At 41.4% G+C, this 21,466-nt stretch overlaps 1 protein-coding gene across 2 annotated transcripts in view; it reads right to left on the bottom strand.

Annotated features, from left to right (window-relative positions):
• Positions 1–207: 207 nt before the first annotated feature.
• Positions 208–21,466, bottom strand: part of ATF3 (activating transcription factor 3) — a 44,627-nt gene continuing 23,368 nt past the window's right edge. Inside the window, exons 1-4 of one of the 2 annotated variants that reach the window (XM_042479338.1) lie at positions 19,479–19,689; positions 9,465–9,708; positions 6,556–6,663; positions 208–5,305 (exon numbers count right to left, since the gene is read on the bottom strand). In XM_042479338.1, the coding sequence (XP_042335272.1) occupies positions 5,108–5,305; positions 6,556–6,663; positions 9,465–9,708; positions 19,479–19,687 (759 nt within the window). In that variant the 5' untranslated portion in view covers positions 19,688–19,689 and the 3' untranslated portion in view covers positions 208–5,107. Of the gene's footprint in view, positions 5,306–6,555; positions 6,664–9,464; positions 9,709–19,478; positions 19,690–21,466 lie in introns of those variants that run through there. The other variant, XM_042479348.1, reaches the window with a different exon arrangement.

The raw sequence follows: 21,466 nt of genomic DNA, 5'->3' as shown, positions 1-21,466 counted from the left end.
AAATTTTTGGCATGCTAGTTAACAGTATGTGCGCTTTAACTCAAAGCGGCAACAGCCACACCTATGACGCCAGCGTCACGTTAAAAAAAACAAGATACACAACAGTAATATTTTTTAAAAAACATCTCTCAAGGAGAAACATTAATTCTGTTATGAGACTGAACAAAGACTGCCTGTATGATAATCTCATACATACAACAGTATAACTCAGAGCCCATTTTTCATGTTTATTGGGGATCAGGTTGCTCTTGGAAACATATGAAATACACATGAACAAAGTGGGAGACTTTGACACAGCAGATGCCATCTGTCGGTATCATCTTTAGCTAGTGTTGGCCACCCCTTATGCCACCAGACTCATGGTTGGATCCCAAGAAGCCCTTCTTCCTCACAGGGGAGGCTATCCTCTGCTCATGAAAGGTATGTCTCATAGCTCACTAGTACATCCCATCAGCTAAGGAAAATCCAATCCAAAGATGCTGCTCTTGCATTCATAGGAGGTCTTACACAAAAAATGAAGATGGCAATAGATGGAGAGGGGATGCATCAGCCACAATGCAAAACAACAGCAAGACAAAAGGAGGAAATGATTAACATAACATTTGCATATGCTAAATTACTGACAATGCAGCATATTTGGAAAGAGTAACTTAGAAGCGAAAAGCAATAATATTTCCCTTAAGTGGGCAAAAGTTGGATCAGGTGACCCATTTCTCTTGCGCAGTCTGCTGTCCATTCATGGGCATCTTTAAGAACCATGTTCTTAGGATTCTTCGTCATTTCTATTTGGACTGAACAAGCCTTCAAACACAGGACTCACCTCTATAAAGTAGGTTCCCCGGTAACAGAACTGATCTAGTTAGCTTGCTACTTGCCTTTCACTCACAGTTCTTTGGATCCAACCAGGGTAGTCACTAAAATTTGCAGCATCATTACAGAAACCCAATTACAGTACATATATTTCTGTTTAGCAAATTACACATAGTTATATGGCAAGTTATCCCTTCACTCATCCCACCACACCCCCTATTCATTGCACAGTTAATACAGAGGCCACTAAAATGTAGTTTTAACATGACATGAGGAAAAACTCCCCAACAGTAAAGTGAATTTACTTTGCAGGAAGAAAAATAACTCTGTAGCAAGACACAATTTGGCCCATTACATTCCTTTTTTGTTACACAAACTATACATTTGAAACACAGCATTGGACATTAGAATATATCCAAGTTGGCAAGCAGTTCTGTTGCAGAATGTAAAAATCAAAGCAAGATAAAACAGGCAGCAGGCTCAAGTCTAATAGTCAGATTTGAGAGTCCAAGTTTCAGATGCTACTTTTCTGAGGTATCATGTGTATGTGTGTGTGTGGTTGGGCTTGTTTTAACACTGCAAAATAGCTGGAACAGCCATTGGTTTCTGCATATTTCTCTGCCCACACCACTGATTGTGCCAATAAGTTTAAACAGATAGACCACACAGGCTAAAAAAAACCCTTTCATAACAAAACAGAAAAGACCTATGCAAAAGCAGGGGCAGTTTCCTTACACTCAGTTTTGCATAAAGAAATCTGATATACAGAAATTAATGTTCTAAAGCTTCTACTTCAGGTTTCAAAAATCAGTATTTGAATTCTAGATGGAGTTCATTTCAGATAGGGATGTGACAGGATTTGGTTTTTAAAGATGCTTGCCATTACCACACTACTAGAGTTTGAAAACAGCCTTTTAAAAGCAAAATATTCTTAAAGCTTCCAATCTCTAAAATTGAGACAATTTCTCGATAGCAATGCTTTTCCCCTCTGTGATTTTATGAGCCAAAATTTCAGTTCTTCAAAACATAACAATGTTGGAATCTGCCAGATTTTGTTTAACCTCCTTTTTCTAGGAAAAGTGAGTCTATATATATGGCCAGTCACACAAACTAAGCATTGTTTCTTTTCTTCTCAATTAGTGGACATTCACTGAAGTGCTGCCCTTTATGACTATAATATTCAGCAAAACACATGCACGTCTCTCATTAATGTCCTTTGTTGTCTTTAACCTTTAGACTCCTTAGGACTTGGTGTTGTATACCTTCAAGTCATTTCCAAACCCATGACAACCCTACAGCTATCATAGGGGTTTCTTGGCAAGATTTGTTCAGAGGGTGTTTGCCTTTGCTTTCCCTCTGAAACTGAGTTAGTATGACTTCCCCAAGGTAGATTTCCATGGCCAAGCAGAGATTCAAACCCTTGTCTCTAGAGTTGTAATCCAATGCTCAAACCACTAGATCACACTGGTAGCAATCCTAGGAAAACTTATGACATACTGTATTCAAGGTAATGGCTTAATTCTGTCTGAAGCATGGGAAGCACCCAATAGCCCTGCTGAGTAAGAAGAGGTATAACATCTTGAATTACTCCACCCACTAAAAAAAATCCTGATCTACATTTTTGGAATTAACAGCATGTCAGTACATATAGGATACCAAATCATCACTCAGACATAGGAGGCCATGGTGGTGTGTTTTTCATCCTACACTGTACTATTTGATTTGGTACCAACCCTCTCTCCACCCTCCAAAAAAAGGATAATCTATGCAAAGAAATCTACAGGGCAGCCTTATATAACTTGCTGTCTTCATGCTCGGTAGCTAGGTTGATGGCAGTAGTAGGTTAACACATTTGCAGAGCACCAACTTAAGAGGGGCTGGTATCAGGAACAGAGGAAGGATCAGAACTTTAAAAAGAAATCTTGTTTGTAGTACAGCGTCTAGAACTTCCTAGCCAGCATGGTATGTGGCCATCCTGGCTGGGGTTTTTTGGGAGTTGTAGTCCAAAAAGAAAGAAAAAAGAAAAAGAACTTTTCAATGCTCTGGGAAGTACCATAGATCAATCACAGAGTACATGTGTTGAATACAGAAAGTCTCATATTCAACCCATCGTTTCTTAACTTAAAGCAAGAATGTAGAACAGCACAGCTAGGAACATTTGCTACCTGAGTCCTTGAAAAACTGCTACCAATTAGATTCCCAGACTAGATGAGCAGTGCTGTTAACACTATAAAAAGCAGCTTTGTGTATTCCAGGACCTAGGCTGTTCTTTGGACATTCTTTTCTTTTCCTGAAAACGTGTCATGACTGTGCAACACCAGAGTTTCACAGAAATGTCAGAAGCAATCACAATAAGCTGATCAAAGAAGCAACTGACCAGGCCAGAGGTATTAAACATCTACTGTAAGGTTTAAAATTGATTACAGCTAACATCCATTTGTAAGGAACAAACAATGGCAGAATGAAATGTGGCATTTACCAACAGGAACATAGACTAGTAAAGCAACAAGGAATCCTACAGATCTAGCTAAACCCATCAACTGCTTGTGAGAACACAAGAAAACTCAACACATGTGGAAAGTTAAAGTTTGGTAAATCATGTGTAAGAGTTCTGCCCCCAAAATACCTATGCCATATTTGTGGGGTAAAGTAACCAGGATGCATATGCATTAACAAGATCAGAAGTGAATGTATGTTACAGGGCCAATTCCCTTTTTGGACTGTTTGCAGACTGACTGATGCACTAGACCAAGAAACTTTAGGCACAGGAATTTGGAAAAGGGAATGAGACAATTTATCCATAGCAATGCCTTTCCCCTGTGTGGTTTTATGAGCCAACTAAATGAACAGTACTTTAAAGGAATTTTAGTGTGAAGGTTATCATTGCCAGTTTAACAGAATGCAGTCACTGCTATTCTTTGAAAAAGGTAGTAATTATTTAACTGTAGGGAATGCCCATCCCAACTTTAAATGAAACTACTGTATCTTTATGTAGGTGCAAGTTCTACTGTTAATGCAGAGCAACACAGATTGAAACAGAGGGACCGACCAAAGATCAACCAGCAACATTTCATGGATTAATGCAGATTTGAAGCTAGATTTGACATACCTTAACACTTTATCCATTATGCCACAAAGACTTTCTGCACAATGATGTGAGAAATTGTCCCTTGTAGCCCTGATCTTAGTTCTACAGCCCAGCTGGTTACTTTGCCTTCATTGTTCCTAGCATAATAATAAAGCTATTGACTGAGTAATTCAGCATATACGTATATATGCCAACACATAGATACTGATTAGCAACAGGCAAAGTAATAACTACCACATTTTCTTGGTTGAAAAAAGCGGTGCCAAGAAAAATATTTGCAAGTTAAGTATCAAGAATATGGCAAACCATGAATCAAAGAGAGCCTCAATAATCAAGTTGATCTTTATCATCATGTATTTGTTATACTGTTAAGTGTCTTTTGAATACTGTAAGTATGACTCATGAATTGTGTTCTCAAGGGGGAATTCCCCCCTACTTCTTAAAAGGAGCCAGAGGGAAGGGGTAATGTTCCAGCTCAGTAAATTCAGACTTCATTCGATAAGCAATTCTGCAAGAAACCAGTGCCTGCTGTATCATCGCATACTTTGCCTCTACCACGAGTCATTAAAAAACCCACGGAAAAGCTTCTGTGAAAATCAGCAACAATAAGAAACAAGAGTACAATACTCAACTTAAAACATTGCACTAGGCTGTAGAAACACCATAATTCCCCATTATATTTCAATGCCTTTTGGAATTGAAAGCATCATTCTGGAAGTTGCAAAAGTTTTTCTTTTGAAAGTACAAAATGAAGGGAGCAAACACAAAACAACTCCTCGGTGTCTACACTTCCTGCCCATTCACCCTGGTTGCCCACCTGATGAGTGCCTCCCTCCCTCTGAGTCCTAGTGTTCTACTAGAAATCACTCAAGTGCAAGTACTGCGTGCCAGCAAGAGTTAACAAGTCTGTAGCTGTTGTTGGGAGTATGGCTTCTAGTAATAGCAACTATGGCAGATACTTAAACCTGAAGCGAAGGCAGCAGCCTCTCTTCCACCCAGTTGAGTCCTTTCAACAGGGAGAACTGCAGAAAAGCTAACACAGTCTTTTCCTCTTAGCAATATGTCACCTCCTTGGCCTTTACTTGACTAACAGGAGGCCACAAATGCCAAGAAGGCTTCTCTATGGCTTTCAGCATAGGTGCTGTGTTGGATTTGTTGGTGTTTAATGGCCTGCCCTAGGGGCACTTAGCCTCTTCTGATCATTGCTGCTTAGCCTTGCAAGGTTCCTTCTTTGATTTGCTGAATGAAAAGGTTTCTCTCATCCTCTGGTGTCCTACCATTCTGAGCCCGGACAATACATGTGGGCCTATGAAGATTGAGCATGTAGATCAAGTGCTGCTTCTCATTCTTCAGCTCTTCAATCTGAGCCTTCAGTTCTGCATTGATGGTTTCCAGTTTTTCTGATTCCTAGTCACAGAAGAAGAAAGTAAATACAAAAGAAAGTAAATGACAAAAGCGAGAATGTGTAGCTACTCGCTTAGCGGGTGTTTGATTTGATAACCCTTTACCTTGTTCCTTTTTTCTGGATAAATTCCGTATCATCACCCTTTTATAATGTTCCTAATGTTCACATAACATTTAAAATAGATTTACTTATGTGTGGCTATATTGTATATCTCAAATTATTATAAAAGCATATGAAACATTTTGTGTCAAATAATAGAAATAAAGTAGGCCCTCCACGTTAGCTGGGGTTAGGGACACAGGACACTGGGAAAGTGAGGGAAAAAATACCAATAAAAATTACTCTCTTTTTTTAACCTGAGAAAGCACCTCTTTAGGAATCGCTAGGTCCCCCATCATAACTCTGTAGCTAACATCTGGCAGAGGTTTACCATAGAAATGTACTGTAGGACTTTCAAATGCCTAGAGAAGTGTTTTCTCTAGGAATCTCTAGGTCCTTCAGTGTAACTATGGCCAACTTCTGGCAGAGTCATGCTGGAGGATCTAGAGATTCCTAGAAAGAACACGTTCATCAAATCAGTGAATAATCAAATGGGTAAAACTCAAAGCTGCAAATGTGGAGGGCTAACTGTATTTTAATCTCGAATGATAATAAAAATGATCTTTTAAAAAGGGGAGGAATCTTAATATTTTGCTTGGAGAAAAAATCCACATCTTTGTTTCTCAGGAAATGTATTATGGAAATCCTGGTGACAATTTTGATCAAGGTTATACAATCATGACAGTAATCCTGTGTACAACCCAGGTCAGCTTCCTGTTAATGACATACGCCAATATGACATTTTTTACAGATTTGGAGGAAGGCATCCACTCTCTCCCTTGGGAATGCCACTACAATTCAGAAAAATTTAGAGCCTGTTTCTCCAAGCAGTTTTAATTGAATGACTTGGTAAAGGAATGGTGGGCCCACAAGACCACCCAGGAAATCTAAAATGTTCGAAAAATGCCCCCAAAAGTCCTCTAGGAGGTATGAGGGGCATTTCCACCACATCTGGAGGATCCCGGGTCCCCCCAGGGGGGATTTTCAGATACTTTTTGCCCGAGAAATTTAATTAGTGGGTTCCAAGAGTTTCGGGGGTGTCTTGGTAGGCTTGGTGGGGCATACACAGTCTATGGGCAGCACTTTCCCCACACCTAATCTATTATTTTGACTTCTGTGACCAGATAGCAGTGAAAAGAGGCCATGAACTTACTTTCTGGAGACATTCTGTTTTTTCCTTCTTTTTGTTTCGACACTTGGCTGCTGCAATCTTGTTTCTTTCCCTCCTTCTCCTTTTCCTTTCATCTTCTTCAGGTGCACACTAGAAAAACCCAAAAGATATTACGGTTCATGAAAGCCAGTGTAGTGTAGTGGTTTGAGTGTTAGGCTACAACTCTGTAGACCAGGGTTCAATTTCCTGCTTAGCCATGAAACCCACTAGGTGACTTTGGGCAAGACACGCTCTCTTAGCTTCAAGGGAAGGCAATGACAAACCTCCTTTGAACAAATCTTGCCAAAAAACCCTCCATCTTAGGGTTGCTATAAATTTGAAATGACTTGAAGGCACATAAAAACAACAACCAAAATATAGTGGTGCCTCGGGATACGAAATGATCGGGTTACGAAATTTCCGGGATACGAAAAAGTTGGATTGGCAAAAACTGTTTCGGGTTACGAAATATTTTTCGGGTTACGAAATTCATTTCGGCGCGAAATTCAAATGCTGCAAAGTGCAGCTATAGGCTTTCCAGTGCTAACGGAAAAGTGTTTCGGGTTACGAAATTTTCGGGTTACGAAAGGAATGGCGGAACGAATTAATTTCGTAACCCGAGGCACCACTGTACAGAGACTTTAGCTCTGTCACCTACAGATACAAGAACTAATGACGACTTAGAGATTTTTAGACAGAATCTATCAATTCTGCAAATAATCTTTTTTCCCCTTCATACTGATATCATGAAATACATATAAAATATGAAAGGAAAAAACAATTAGGAAAAAATAAAGGTTGGTCCTTTTCTATTGGATTAGTTGGTTACTTCCTCACTCTTAAGTGTATGTATATAAGAACTTAAGGTATGGTTTGAATGTAATGGTGTGTATAAATAAAAGTTTTAAATAAAATAGAAGTTTTATTTATATCCCACTTTTTGTTTAAAACAATCAAAGCAGCTTACAAGAGTTAAAATACAACCTTATATACAAAATATCTCCCCTTAAAAGACAATTGAACAATATAGAATTTAAAATTACATAACAATTAAAACCAATAAAAGTGGCAGAGTCATAATATATATATGGGGGGGGGGGGCAATCACCACATGGTATGTTAATAATTGTGTTGGGTTGCTCTTTTTAACAATAAAGTTTATTTTAAAAAATTAATTCTGCAAATAATCAAATTTGCAAAAGTCAAAGCCACAAATGTGGTGGGCCAACTGTAATCTCTCCAAAGGAAGCACTGGCAGAGCATAAGGCTGGGGAAAGTCAGAGACCATCAGATGTAGAATCATATTGCAAGGTACTCCTGATAAAGCTAAGCAGAACTGGCTTTGGAAGATGCTTGGCTGGGAAGTTTCTGGGGAATCACTTAAGCAGGTTTTTGCAAATCTGAGGAACAGTAGCTAACAGATTAATAATAATTATTTTAATTACTTAAATACATGTATATTCTGCTTTTACTTCAAAGTGTGAGGAGGGACCTTCAGCACTCTAAACTCTGTACCACTCAAGCTTTCAAGTTCTTGATGGTTCAGTCTACCTCTAATTTGTGCTAAAACTCAACAACATTAATAAAACTTAAATATATATATGAACTGGGGAAGAAGGAACAAAAGCAATTTCCTTATTATCCATATCTAGACAAAGTGTTAGTTTCTCATTCCCCCCTCCAGAACCCCTTCCCAAGGATAGGAAACATCCTTACAGCTTGGAATCATTTTTTAAATGATTTTCCTTCCCACCAAGAACCCAAATCCCATATTTTCTCTTCCTCCCCATATTCTTCCCCACATAACTGGGATTATGAAGAAAGAACACAAGAAGCTTCTTTATATCAAATTAGACTATTATCCATCCGACTTTTTGCTTTTAACTGACAGAGATAAAAGGCCTTAGGCAGAAATCCTTTCTATCACCTGCTATCCAATACCATTTTAAACTGGACCAGAAGTTGGAAAAGTTACTCTTTTGGATGACAGCTCCCTGAATCTCCTAGCCAACATAGTAACTGGAGCAAAGGTTTCCAGTTCTATCCCTAGCATTTCCCTCATGCTTTAGGAAAGTTACTGTTTTGAATTACCCACTGCTGAATATGCAATTTCTCCAAGCTCTGTTGGAGAGGTTAGATATTGAACTGGCAATATCTACTTGCATCCCCATGTGCTTGGCCACTAACCTATGATCCCTTCCAACAGCACTGCATGTTGTGCATAACATGATTACACAAGTTTGTATTAATGCAGTTACAATCTTCCATAAAATCACTTTCATTCAAATACACAAAGCCGGTTGATCGCTATTGGAAAATATACTAGTACACATCTATCTACAGCAGTGGTTCCCAAATTTTGGTCCTCCTGATGTTTTGGACTTCAGCCTCCAGAATTATTGACTGCTGGCCAAGTTGGCCAGGACTTCTGGGAGGTGAAGTCCAAAATACCTGGAAGATCAAAGTTTGGGAATCACTGATCTACAATATATCTTAACATATTTTGTGACAGGACCATTTATCAAATACAGTAGTTATTGTGTGTTCTTCAGATACTTTCCCCCTGTCTATTGTTAGTTCCTTCACGTCAGCTCCAGCTTATGGTAATGCTATAGGGTTTTCTTGCAAGATTTATTTATAGGAATAAATTTGCCATTGTCTTCCTGATAGGCCAAGCGAGTTGGTTTCCATGGGTGAACAGGGATTTGAACCTTTACGTGTCATAATCCTAGTCCAGCACTGAAACCTCTGTACCACACTTTCTATATTCCATGATAATTAGTCATATAGCTAACCAAGCTGGGGTTTACGGAAGTAGCAAACCAAAACATCTAAAGGGCAACAGGTTGCTTACCCCTAAATGCCATTATTCAACAAATTCAAAATCAAATCACAATTAAAAAATGGAGTACCTCTGCTTTCAATATGGACATTTCACCAGATCGATCAGAAACCATAACTGTGTCCAAGTTGGAAGGCATCCTGTGGGACAGGCACTTATTCTGGATGGCAAACCTTAACTCTTCTTTCACCAATGGAGTTAAATTTGTGAAGTCTTCAAAACCCAGTGAGATTGCAGAAGAGAAGCATGGAACAATTGCAGAAGCACTGACTTCTGAAGCAGACACCTGACCTGGATGTTGGAGCATCATTTTGCTGAAAGGAGAACAAGATCCACAATTAGTCTTTCTGAAATTTAACCAGATCTATCAAAGTACCATTCATTCTCAATTATGGCCTGATTCAGAAAAGTTAAGACAGAGGTGGGATCTTTCTGGCAGTTCATCACTAATTCAGGTGTCACCTGGTACAGAGGGCTGCCTATGGACTCTGTTGCCTCCCCTCTCTCCCCAGCCACTGCATCACCCTGGTTGGGCGAGTCAGTGCAAGGGGACAGAAAGCCTGCGTTCACCCCTCCTGCTGCTCTGTCACAGGGCTTTCTCCCTGGGAAGCCTGGCATTAGAGCAGACAGTAAAGACGCATGCTTTGCCCTCCTCTTCTCCATCACTGGGTAGGGTGCACACTTGCCTCTCCTGCACCAAAGCAGGAGGAAGGCCCAGCCAGGTCTCACCCTTCTTCTGGGGTGTCACTCCATACCCCCTGCATCCTTCCAATGACATCACTGTGTTGAATGCACATGGTAATATGTTGCTAGAATGGCTGTGGCCACACAGCCACATTCATACACACAGAGAGAAGAGGAGAGTGCTATTAAATGCAACTAAGATCAACAGGAAGCAATTCTAGTATTTTATATCATGTGATAATGTAGTATGCCAGTATTTCTGGTTGACCAGTTTGTTATCTAATAGGAAATACAAGAATCGCTGTCCTGAAAGAAGTGGCACAAGGCTACATGGGATTTTGTGTAATAATCCCACCAAAAGAGAGAAAGAGAGAGAGAAAAGGAAAGGAAAACCAATCCTGAACTGGATCACCTGTTCTGATTAATTTACCCACACCCACAAACACACACAAACCATAACAAAATAGCACAGTACAAGATGTAGCTTGTCAGTATCAGAATAGGCTGACACACAAGCACAGCTGCATATGTGTCCCACCATCAGAATTTTTGGTGAAAACTAGCCCTTTTTCCAGCCACACAATATATGTAGTCTTCCTCTTATTGTCGCATTAAAACCAGCCTGCTTTTTCATTCCCTTTGGGGGAGATTAAAGATTATATTCAAATGAACACAACATTTGCTTCCTTGAGATGCTCCACTTTATTAGAGGAAGCAGTAAATGTTTGCAAAACCACATTACAGCAAAATCTCTCACAGTTAGCTTCACAGAGATAAGACAACTATTGCCTTTGGGCATCTATGTGCGTAAATGATGCTGTCATGCTAGATCTGATCTACAACAAAGTATTTTGTAATTACAGCTTCAGGTGAGTGTTAGAGTTAGACAAGAGTTAATTGTGATTGCATGCACTAGGATAAGTTACACCCTTTTACACATTGTGAGAGCAAAGACAAATTCAAAGTTGGGAAAGAAAATAAAGATTTTAAGACGCTTTATTATTTCCTCTCATCAAAATACATGTGACAAATGTGTCACATATAAAGCTCCTCTACCGATGACTAAACATACCTGCATATAAACCTGTCATATTTGCACATGTGTGTGGACACATTATAAATTGTTCATTGGAAACATATGGCCATTTGTGACAACAAAATGAAAGTATCTGGCAATCTGCATATTTATTTATTTATTTTATTTATTTATAGGATTTATATCCTGACTTTTTCCCAAAAGGGGATTCAAGGTGGCTAGGGTTTTTTATATTGATTCCTGCAGAGAAAGATATTTTCCAAGTAAGAATCAAGGCAGCAGGTGTTTCCCATGCCAAGTTTTAGTCTGAATTTTTAAGGAGTTATCCAACATGCTGAACCCTATCTCCAAAATACATTCAACATTTTGAACAGCTCCTAAACCTCACAGAGGATTTTAGTCCACTGATTGCCACAGGTTAGAATTTTGTGACCAGCAAAGCTGAACTGAGACAATAAGAATAAAAAGTACCCTTGACCCCTTGATCCACAGAGACAAGATTTACTGGAATTGGTTATTTCCATAGATCTTGAGAAACTCCTGTAATTTTGCTCAGAAAACCCCTTAAAATAATGAGTCACTGCTCAAATTGCTGATATCCTTTAAGCCTTTGTAGAGGTGGAAGATGCACCACTCAGTTCAACAAAATAAACCTAAAATAATCAAAATCTGGAAAATTGGGATGGATGGGATGCTGGATTATCAAATTCCTTTTCTTTTTTGGACTACAACTACCAGATTCTTCCAGCCATGCAGAGGAATTCTGGCAGTTGTACTCCAAAAAGTAACATTTCCAGGTTATTGTAACTATACATACATGGGACATACACATAATCCCTGTTTATAAACATAGTCTGTGAGCATCTCATGCCAGTTCTTTGAGTCCTACTGTTGGCATCAGCAGATAATGCTAAGGGTTTGGGAAATGATTTGAATACTCCAGTTCTCTGGCAGAGACACAGCTGAAAAACCTGTCAATAAAATAACACAACTTCAAGGTATCGTCTGTCCCAAGAATTGCATCATTATTGATACACATTCCTGGCTGTGTATCTCAGTCAGAGGAATGAGTCAAGTGACATTCCTTCAACTACTGAACAACCACAACTACTCAACATGCATCTCAGACTAGGCAAAGCACTTCCAAGGACATAACTTTAAGCAACTTGCACCCTACACCAATGTGACTAGATGGTATATCTTGCTGCTACCTGAGCCTTTCTCTTGCAAGAAGCTGAGAACAACATTTTACCCTCAGAACATCCCTATGCAATGGACTAGGTTGAGAGAGGTTGACTTCCCCAGTGATACTCCAGTGAGCTTCATGGCTCCAGTGAGTCGAAAATAAAAGAAAGGTTGTCATGCATCAGTCCCTGCCATTCTTTCCACGTCATTTACCATCATCTGGTTTAGGGATATACCATTAGCACTCTTGTTAATAGAGTTGAAATTTCATTGCCTGTGTTTTACTGCCCTTTGTCCCTGGTCCCCACATGACCAAGAGAGGTTGGCCTCTGCCTGCATTGCCATCCCTCCAGACCTTCTAAACTGACAACAGAAACAAGGTCTGAGGCAGGGGTGGTGTCTGCACTGGCCAGAATATTTTGGGAGCAGCCCAGAATATTATGTCCCGGAACTGCCCCAACTTCCCCCAACTACCTGGGACCCTTTGTTGTGACTTGGGCAGCTGTTTGCATGAGTGTCCCACTGCTCCACCTAGCATAGCCACTACCATGACATGTTGCTCACTCTAAGGTCAAAACAAGGCACCTAGTGTCAATTACGTGTCTGGGCACCCCATTCTGACCTCAGAGCGAGTGACTTGCTGCTTCCACAGCTACAAGCATCGGCACAGCAGGACACATGTAAGAACAGCTATCTGGCATCACAACAGGGGGCTCCAGATCATCCAGGAAGATTCAGAGCAAACAGTGATGGCTTTTTAAATCCATGTTAAGGGTGTTATACCCTGGGTTTGGTGCTGAACTGGCCAGATGTCATCCAGACTGTTCACATCAGAACTGGGGATTGGGCCCTGTGTTATCCAGACTCCCTGCCAAGAGGACAAGAGGAAAACATTTTATTTGGCCCATACAAACAGGGCCAAAATGTACGCCTGTGACTCAACCATCACTATTCTTCTTGCTTGATGTATTTTCTACATTATGGTTGGCCAATAAAGATACACTCCAAAATCCACAAAATATCACTGGTATTGACTCAGTTTAAAGAATGATAAAATCCAGGCACTGAAATTCAGAACCAAAAGAAGCTGTAGATCTTTATAAGCCACTAAATCTCCCAACCAGCTGAAGGATTTTGAGGGTTGTAATCCAAAAAGTAACTTTCTGAAACTCTGTTGAAACCAGATGGGGCCAGGCTCAGGCTCACAGAATGAAGAGTACTTTGACCACCCATCAAAATCAATTAAGCAGAAAAGTGTGGGATATCATGTAATAAACCAGGGACATCAAAATGAAATCCTATGCCTGATGCAAGATGATTGCAACCACATGCAATCATCCTGTAATCATTGAAGAATGACCTACAGCCATAATACTACATGGAGCCAAACAGAAATACTCCACAGTCAATATCAAACACCAAATTTCTAAAAACTTAAAAATGCAAGACCTAATATACCCTGTTCTGTTCAAATACTAAAAACTCACATTTTTTATTTGTCAACCTTCCCCACTTTTAGACAGGGACAAAAAAGGGGGACTGGTATATGCCCCCTCCTAGTCCCCATAATCAATAAAACAGGTTACCAATATAAAACAAAAACACTAAAAAATTTGAGCCATGTGTGCATGCAAAGGGATATTATACAATATAAGTACATTACTGTAAATCGTCATCATTACTATTATTACAATCATCTCCCTCTCTTCGTCAATACTGATATTATTCATTCATTTACAATTTAAATAATGAGCCCTTAATGCAGATTTTAAAAGGAAGCAGAGAACCATCTAGGCCAGTACTTTCTGCTTCTGCTTTTCATAACTTGGTATCCTTCAGATATATTGCACTACAACTTCCAATGGATATGCTGGCTACAGGTGATGGGATTTTGTCAATATATGTAAAAATGAAATTGAATTTCACTGTACAGAATATGGATGCGGGATGACGCAACACAAGTGAAATGTTGCAGCACTGTGATTGACATGGAGTGTCATCAATCACACCATATAGGTACACCCAGGATGACACGGCGGACATAATGCAAGTGACTGATGCAAGAGGACTAATATAGACACCTATGTGAGATGATCATGTCATGGGAAAAAAGTACCGGTATGTAAACATGGTTGTGGCATATGTTCTGTTTGAGTTGCTGTGGTTAGTGGATGATTAGTTGGGTAGTTGTTGGTTTGTATATACAATGGTCCCTCCACATTTGCTGGAGTTAGGGGTAAAGGGACCCCATGAATGTGGAAAAAATGCAAATAAAAATGCTACTCTTTTTACTTCTACAAATCTTCTCCAGAGCAACTCTACAGTCAACATCTGCCCGAAGTTGATCAATGTTGGAGACCTACGAATACCTAGGGAAGTTTTTTTCTCTAGGCACTTCTAGGTTTCTCCAGCAAAACTCTATGGTCAACTTCCAGCAGACTTGTGCTGGAGGACTTAGAGATTCCTAGAGAAAACATATTAATCAAAACTATCAATAATCAAATCCACAAAAAGTCAAAGGCGCAAATGTAGAGGGCCAACTGTACAGTCAAAGCTGCAAATGTGGAGGGTTTTTCATTTGTTTTTAATTTGTTTGACAGCCCAGATGCCTGAGGCTTTTCAATCAGAAATATTAGGAAAGTGACATTAGATCCTTAAACATTTGCTCTCTTGTATAGGATGACTTACATACTACACTCTGTGTATTTTACATGTTAATCCTTACTGTGGGACTATCTGTGGCTTGAAGATTTATTCCAAGCAACAGTAGAGAATGTAAAACATGCTGAGCTCTTTCACACTATGCCAATTTTCCCACACATTGCAAAACAAGGGTATTTTACTGAGTTTCCTCGGAAGCATGCCCCCTCAAATATGACTGAAGAACACAGGCAAGCAATTGTAGACAAAATAAACAGCAGCTATTTTGTTGTTTATGTGTCCTCAAGTCAACACTGACTTATGGCAACTTTATCATAGGGTTTTCTTGGCAAGATTTATTCAGATGTTTGCCATGGCCTTCCTCTAAATACAGCCTACAGCATCTCTTATTGCCTGGTGGTCTGCCTTCCAAGTACTAACTAGTCTGACCCTGCTTAGCTTTCAAGATTATACAGATGTCTGGATTTGTGTGTCAGAATTGCCCTCTACTAATCTAAGGAAAAGCAAATTCATTCTCTGCACATGGATCCACATATAACCAAACCAGCACCATTTACACACAGGAGGGATATAACAGTAGACTTGGGAGTAGGGTGGAATTTGAGGAGTCCAATGAAGATCAGGGAGGCTCAGAGGAATGCTGACTGTTGGAAAGAGGTGGAAGAGGCGAGAAGAACAAAGTCAAAGGAGAAAGGAATGGAGAAAGCACAGAGTCTGAAAAGGAGCTCTTGACACTACAACATTTTGTTGCTGTCCTGTGTGTGGAATATGCTTCCTCAGAGAGTGACCGAGTCTCCTCCTTCTTAGGAGGTTTTTAAGCAGAGGATGGATGGCCATCTGCTGGGGGTGCTTTGAAGGTGTATTCCTGCATGGCAGGAGGTGGACTGACTGGCCCCTGTGGCCTCTCTTCCAGCTCTACAATTATTTCTTGGGTGTCTTTATGTCGCTTCCGACTTATGGCAACCCTATCATGTGGTTTTCTTGGCATGTTTCTTCAGAGGGGGTTTGCCATGGCCATCCTCTGAAGCTGAGAGAGCGTGACTTGCCCAAAGTCACCCAGTGGGTTTACATGGCCAAGCCAGGATTGAAACCCTGGACTCATAGTCCAGTGCACAGAGCATTACACCACAATGGGTTTTCATTAGGAATCTAGGATTCTATATTTTAATATCCAGAGATTATATTTCTGATTATAAACCATAAAAGCAGTTATTCTGGAAAGACTCCTTTGGGGGTCCATCATAGACAATATTCTTTAAGAACCTGGCTCACTTCCAGCTAACTCAGTTGGCACTAAGAACATCACCTTTGCCTTAAAAATAGACCAGGGCACTCTGACCAGACCCTTCATGCGCCTTTCATCCTTTTTTTTTTTTTTCTTCCTTTTTTGGTCCAAAACTAAAAGTCATTTTGGTACAATGAACATAACTTTCCTTTTTAGTTGTCATTCCCCCCCCCCCCCCCGTCCTTCCTGCTGATGCAAAAAGACCTGTCAAACCAACGGAAGTTTACTCTGCCCAGCTTGAAAAGCGATTCAAGTTCATAACCACTCAGAATTGAAAGTGACCTTTCATGATTTTTGACATTATGATTTGGGTGCGGTTATCTCCTGCTTTCAAAATTGCCAGCTGTTGATACTATGGAGAAAGGTGATAAGATGTTGGCATCAGCTCCCTGCATCGGTTTTGTGCTCTGGTGCCTCAACAAACTACCATTCCCAGAATGCCATAGCATTGAGCCATGGCAGTTGAAGTTATTACTCCAATGTGGATGCAATATGAATGATGTTTAACATCCAAGGAGTTTATCACACGGGGACTAATTTTGGCAATAAAGAGAGATTAAAGTGCATTCAAAGCATCTTGCAAATAACGCGAAAATGGCAAGTAATTGTGCAGATGATTATCACACACAATTGCGCACATAAAGTGATATCAGAAATGCACTGTCGCTGAAATCTCAAAAGTAAAAAGATGAGCATTAATGCTTCTTTGTGACCACTTTAATGGTGGGTTCGTGTGGAATCATTTTGCGTAATCACATGGTTTTTCTGAGATCCTCATGGGATAAACTCCCGATCACCATGACGAGAACGGTGCAAACTCTGGATTTACCCAGGCGCATGACTCACCTTAATACAAATAAACCTTTCAGACAGAAACATTCCTCTTTCTTCAGAGGATGCTTCTTTCATTTCAAACAAGCTATTCATTGTCAACAATAATATCTGTTTTGGTGAGTCTTATCTCGTAAGTGCTCCCAAAGCCACAAAAATCCCAGTTTGGGGGGAGAAAGGAGGCGTAATAGTAATAGTCCCATACATCCCAAACACCCAAACTTCAAATGACAGTCCTATTGATAATCCCACTCTGCATTATAAGGTTTTTTCATTTCTAAAGTGGCTGCCTTCCCTTATCTCTGGCTAGACAGATAAAAGTTAAGCTTTAATAGGTAGTTTCTCTGGAGAGTTTCAGGAAATTAGAATTCCAAATGGAAACGTTTGACAATCAAAGGAACAAAATGGTTCTCTTACTGGTCCTCATACTGTTGAATGGGAAGGAATAGGGCAGTCACACTCTCTCAGCCTCAGATAAGCAATGGCAACCCTCCTCTGAGGAAACCTGCCAAGAAAACCCCACAATAGGGTCACCTTACAGATGCCATAAGTCACAAACTACTTGAAGGCACACAACAACAACTCTTTTGGATTGTTGTTTTCTCTTCTTTGTAAAGCGCCATGTAAAGCCTATGGCGCTATACAAATCAATGTAAGAATAAGAATAAAAACACTAACGTAAATTCATGCCTCTTTGCCATGCTCAAAATTGAGGACGTTTTGAAATTCCTGCTGGATAGAAGAAGTCTGAAATGGAGGACAGGTCCTGGAAAAAGAGGACCTCTGTTCACCCTGTTTGTAACGTATGTCATTATAGACTGTGTTCATTTCACTGTTTTCAACTGTTTTATGTATTAAAACAAAGTAGGTTTGATTTCCCCTCGAAATGTGAGCACTCAAATATATATACACACACACAATGTAAATATATACACACACATATATGTATTTGCATATATATGGTAAACGTGTGTGTATACACACACACATACACACTTACAATATATATGTAACTACATACGTGTGTGTGTGTATATATACATAAACACACACACAGACACACACATTTACAATATATATTCGAACCCTGGTCTCCAGAGTCGCATAGTCCACTGGACAGAACTATGTCTCCTTTTTCTTTTCTGGGGGAGAGAAATCACCCAAAAGCACTCCCTCCCCAAAAACCAAGGTAAAGGTGTAAAGAAGGCAGGAGGCGCAGCCAGGGCCCCCCCTCCCTCCCTCCCTCCCTCTCTTCCTGGAGCGGCGGCGCCCCTTCTCCTTCTTCTCCTCCTTCTTCCCCTCCGACGCCGCTCGGGGCTCGAGTCCGATGAATGGACTTTTCCTTTCGGTTCGATGCCGGATTTCTTTGGGCCCCAAACCCCGCAGGAGGAAGAGGAGGAGGGCTGACTAGTTCCTCTCCTTCTAAAAGCTGCCTCCCCTTCTTCCCCAACTCCCTCAAAGTGCTTTTCAAAAGGAAGGAAGAAGGAAAGAAAGACCTGAAGAGATAGAGATGGAGAAGGAGCCCCCGGAGGCCCCCTCCGAAAGCCGCCTGGGACCCCGTTCGGGGGGGAAGGCGGCATAGCAATCCTATCAGTCAATCAACCAACCAATCAATGAATCCATTAATCAATCAGGGCCGCCCCGGGGCCCCTTCTCTGTCCCGCTTTCTGCCCTGCTCCTTCCCCTTCCTCCTCCACCTGTTCTATTTCCTTCCTCCTTTTTGTCTTCTTCCTCCTCTCCTCCCCCCTCTGCCTCCTCTTCTTGCTTGACTGTCCCGCTTCCCTCGTCCTTTTCTTCCTCCTCTCCTTCCTCTCTTTCTTCCCTCCTCCTCCTCTTCCCTTCCCGGATCCTTCCCTCCTCCTTTTCCTCCTCCTCCTCCTCCTCTTCATCCTTCTTTACCTATCCTGTTTCTCTCCTCCTCCTCTTCCTCCCTTACCTTCCTCATTTCCTTCCTCTTCCCCCTCCTCCTCCTTCCTCTCCTTCCCTTACCTGCCCCTCTTACCTCCTCCTCCTCCTTTCCCTCTTCTTCCTCTTTTACCTGTCCTTCTTCCCTCCTCTTTTTTCTCTTCCTTTAACTGTCCTGTTTCCCTCCTCTTCCTCCCTCACCTGTGTCGCTTCCCTCGCCTTCCTCCTCTTCTTCCTCCCTCCCCTGTCCCCTCCTCCTTTCTTCATCCTCCTCTTCCTTCCTTACCTGTGTCGCTTCCCTCTTCTTCCTCCTCGTTCTCTTCCTCCCTTACCTTCCTCTTCCTCGCCTTCCTCCTTCCCTCCCCTGTCCCTCTTCCCTCTTCCTCCTCTCTTCCCCGCTGCTTTCTCTTCTCTTCCTCCTTTACCTGTCCCCTCCTTCTTTTCTCCCTCCTCCTCTTCTCTTCTTCCTCTCTTCCCTCCCTCCCTCCCTTCCTTACCTGTCCCTGTTCTCTCCTCCAGCCCTTCTTCTCCTTTCCTTTTCCCAGGACTTGCAGACTCCGAAGGCGAGGAGTGCCCAAAGGCAGGGGAGCTCTCCGGGACGCGGCGGAGAGAGCTGCTTCCTTCCCTGCTGCTGGTGGGGCGCCTGCTCTTCTTCTTCTTCTTCTGCTGCTGCTGCTGCTGTTCTGTGGCTCCGGGGCGCTTGCATCACCGCCTTTATATCGAGAGGCAGAGCGCGGGGCCGGCGCTGATGTCATGCTATTAATAGCCCTTGCAAAAAAAAAAAAAGAAAAGGGGAGGGGGCGTGGCTTGGGAGGGGTGTGGGCGGGGCCTGGAGGGGTGATGCAAGGCCTTCCAGAAGCAGAGAGCTCTGGGCGGGGAGCCAGGCGGGCGCTCCCTGGGTGAGCCAAGGCTGCCCAAGCCAGACCATGACTCCACGGCCCTGGCATCCGGAGCAGCAGAAGCAGCAGCAGCAGGAGGAGGAGGCAGGGAGGAAGAGGAGGGATGCTAACAGGGGTCCCTTTTGTGTGTGTATGTGTGTGTATATATATATATATATATATATTATTTCATAGAATGGCAGAGTTGGAAGAGACCACAAGGGCCATCCAGTCCAACCCCATTCTATCATGCAGGAACTCTCAATCAAAGCACCCCGACAGATGGCCATCCAGCCTCTGCTTAAAGGCCTCCAAGGAAGGAGACTCCACCATTCTCCAAGGAAGGAGTGTGTTCCACTGTGGAACAGCCCTTACTCTCAGGAGGTTCCTCCTAATGTTGAGGTGGAGTCTCTTTTCCTGCAGCTTGCATCCATTGTTCCGGGTCCTGTTTTCTGGAGCAGCAGAAAACAGGCTTGTTCCCTCCTCACTATGACATCCCTTCAAGTATTTAAATAGGGCTATCATATCTCCTCTTAACCTTCTCTTCTCCAGGCTAAACATCCCCAGATCCCTCAGTCGTTCCTCATAAGACATGGTTTCCAGACCCTTCACCGTTCACAGAATAGTGGGGCACTATATCTTCCCTTGATCTAGACACTATACCTCTCAACATCCTTTTTAAATTGTGGTGCCCAGAACTGGACACAATATTCGAGGTGGGGCCTGACCAAAGCAGCATATAGTGGCACTGTTACTTCCCTTGACATTATACTTCTATTGATGCAGCCTAGAATCACATTGGCCTTTTTAGCTGCCACATCACACTGTTGACTCATGTTGAACTTGTGGTCTACTTGGACTCCCACATAGTTTCATTCAGCCAGATGTACCCCATTCTATATCTGTGCATCATTTATTATCATCATCATCATCATCATTATTATTATTAAGCTTTATTTAATAATAAACTCATCTTTCGGCCTGCGAGGGAGTGAACAGGCAGGTCCAGCTCCATCAGGGCTAGTCTGAAGAAGAAGAGCCCTCCCTCCGGTCCATCTGCCTTGGTCCAGGCCTCAGAGGGAGAGAAGAATGCTGGACCTGATTCCCTCCCCCCCACCATTCCCTTCTTTTGTGTCGTGTCTTTTAGATTGTAAGCCTGTGGGCAGGGAACTGTCTGTTATCCCCTCTGTTGTAAACCACTTGGATTCCCAGTGATTGGGCGATATATAAATAAAACTTATTATTATTATTATTATTATTATTATTATATAGTGCTTTAAATTTACACAGCACTATATATACAGTTAATTAAAATAAAGTAAACCTGCCTGTGGTGTACATTCTACAAAAATAATTAAATATGATGCATATTTATACATGTTTAACATTCAAATAACAAAATACAGTGGACAGCGAATTAAAATAATGTTAGATAACAACTGTGTAATAAATAAAATAAAAATCGGGGGGGGGGGAACTGGCACAGCAATAGCATTTTACATTTCTTTATTGCTTAATGGTGAACTCAGCACTATATCTTTAAACTAGAAAGCAACAAATTTAGCCACATGAAGTGGAAATCCCATCAACCTCTTCAAGAAACTTGT

This window comes from Sceloporus undulatus, chromosome 1, assembly GCF_019175285.1.
Source record: "Sceloporus undulatus isolate JIND9_A2432 ecotype Alabama chromosome 1, SceUnd_v1.1, whole genome shotgun sequence".
In the NCBI taxonomy this organism is placed as follows: Eukaryota; Metazoa; Chordata; class Lepidosauria; order Squamata; family Phrynosomatidae; genus Sceloporus; species Sceloporus undulatus.
This window is presented reverse-complemented; position numbering and strand designations above follow the sequence as displayed.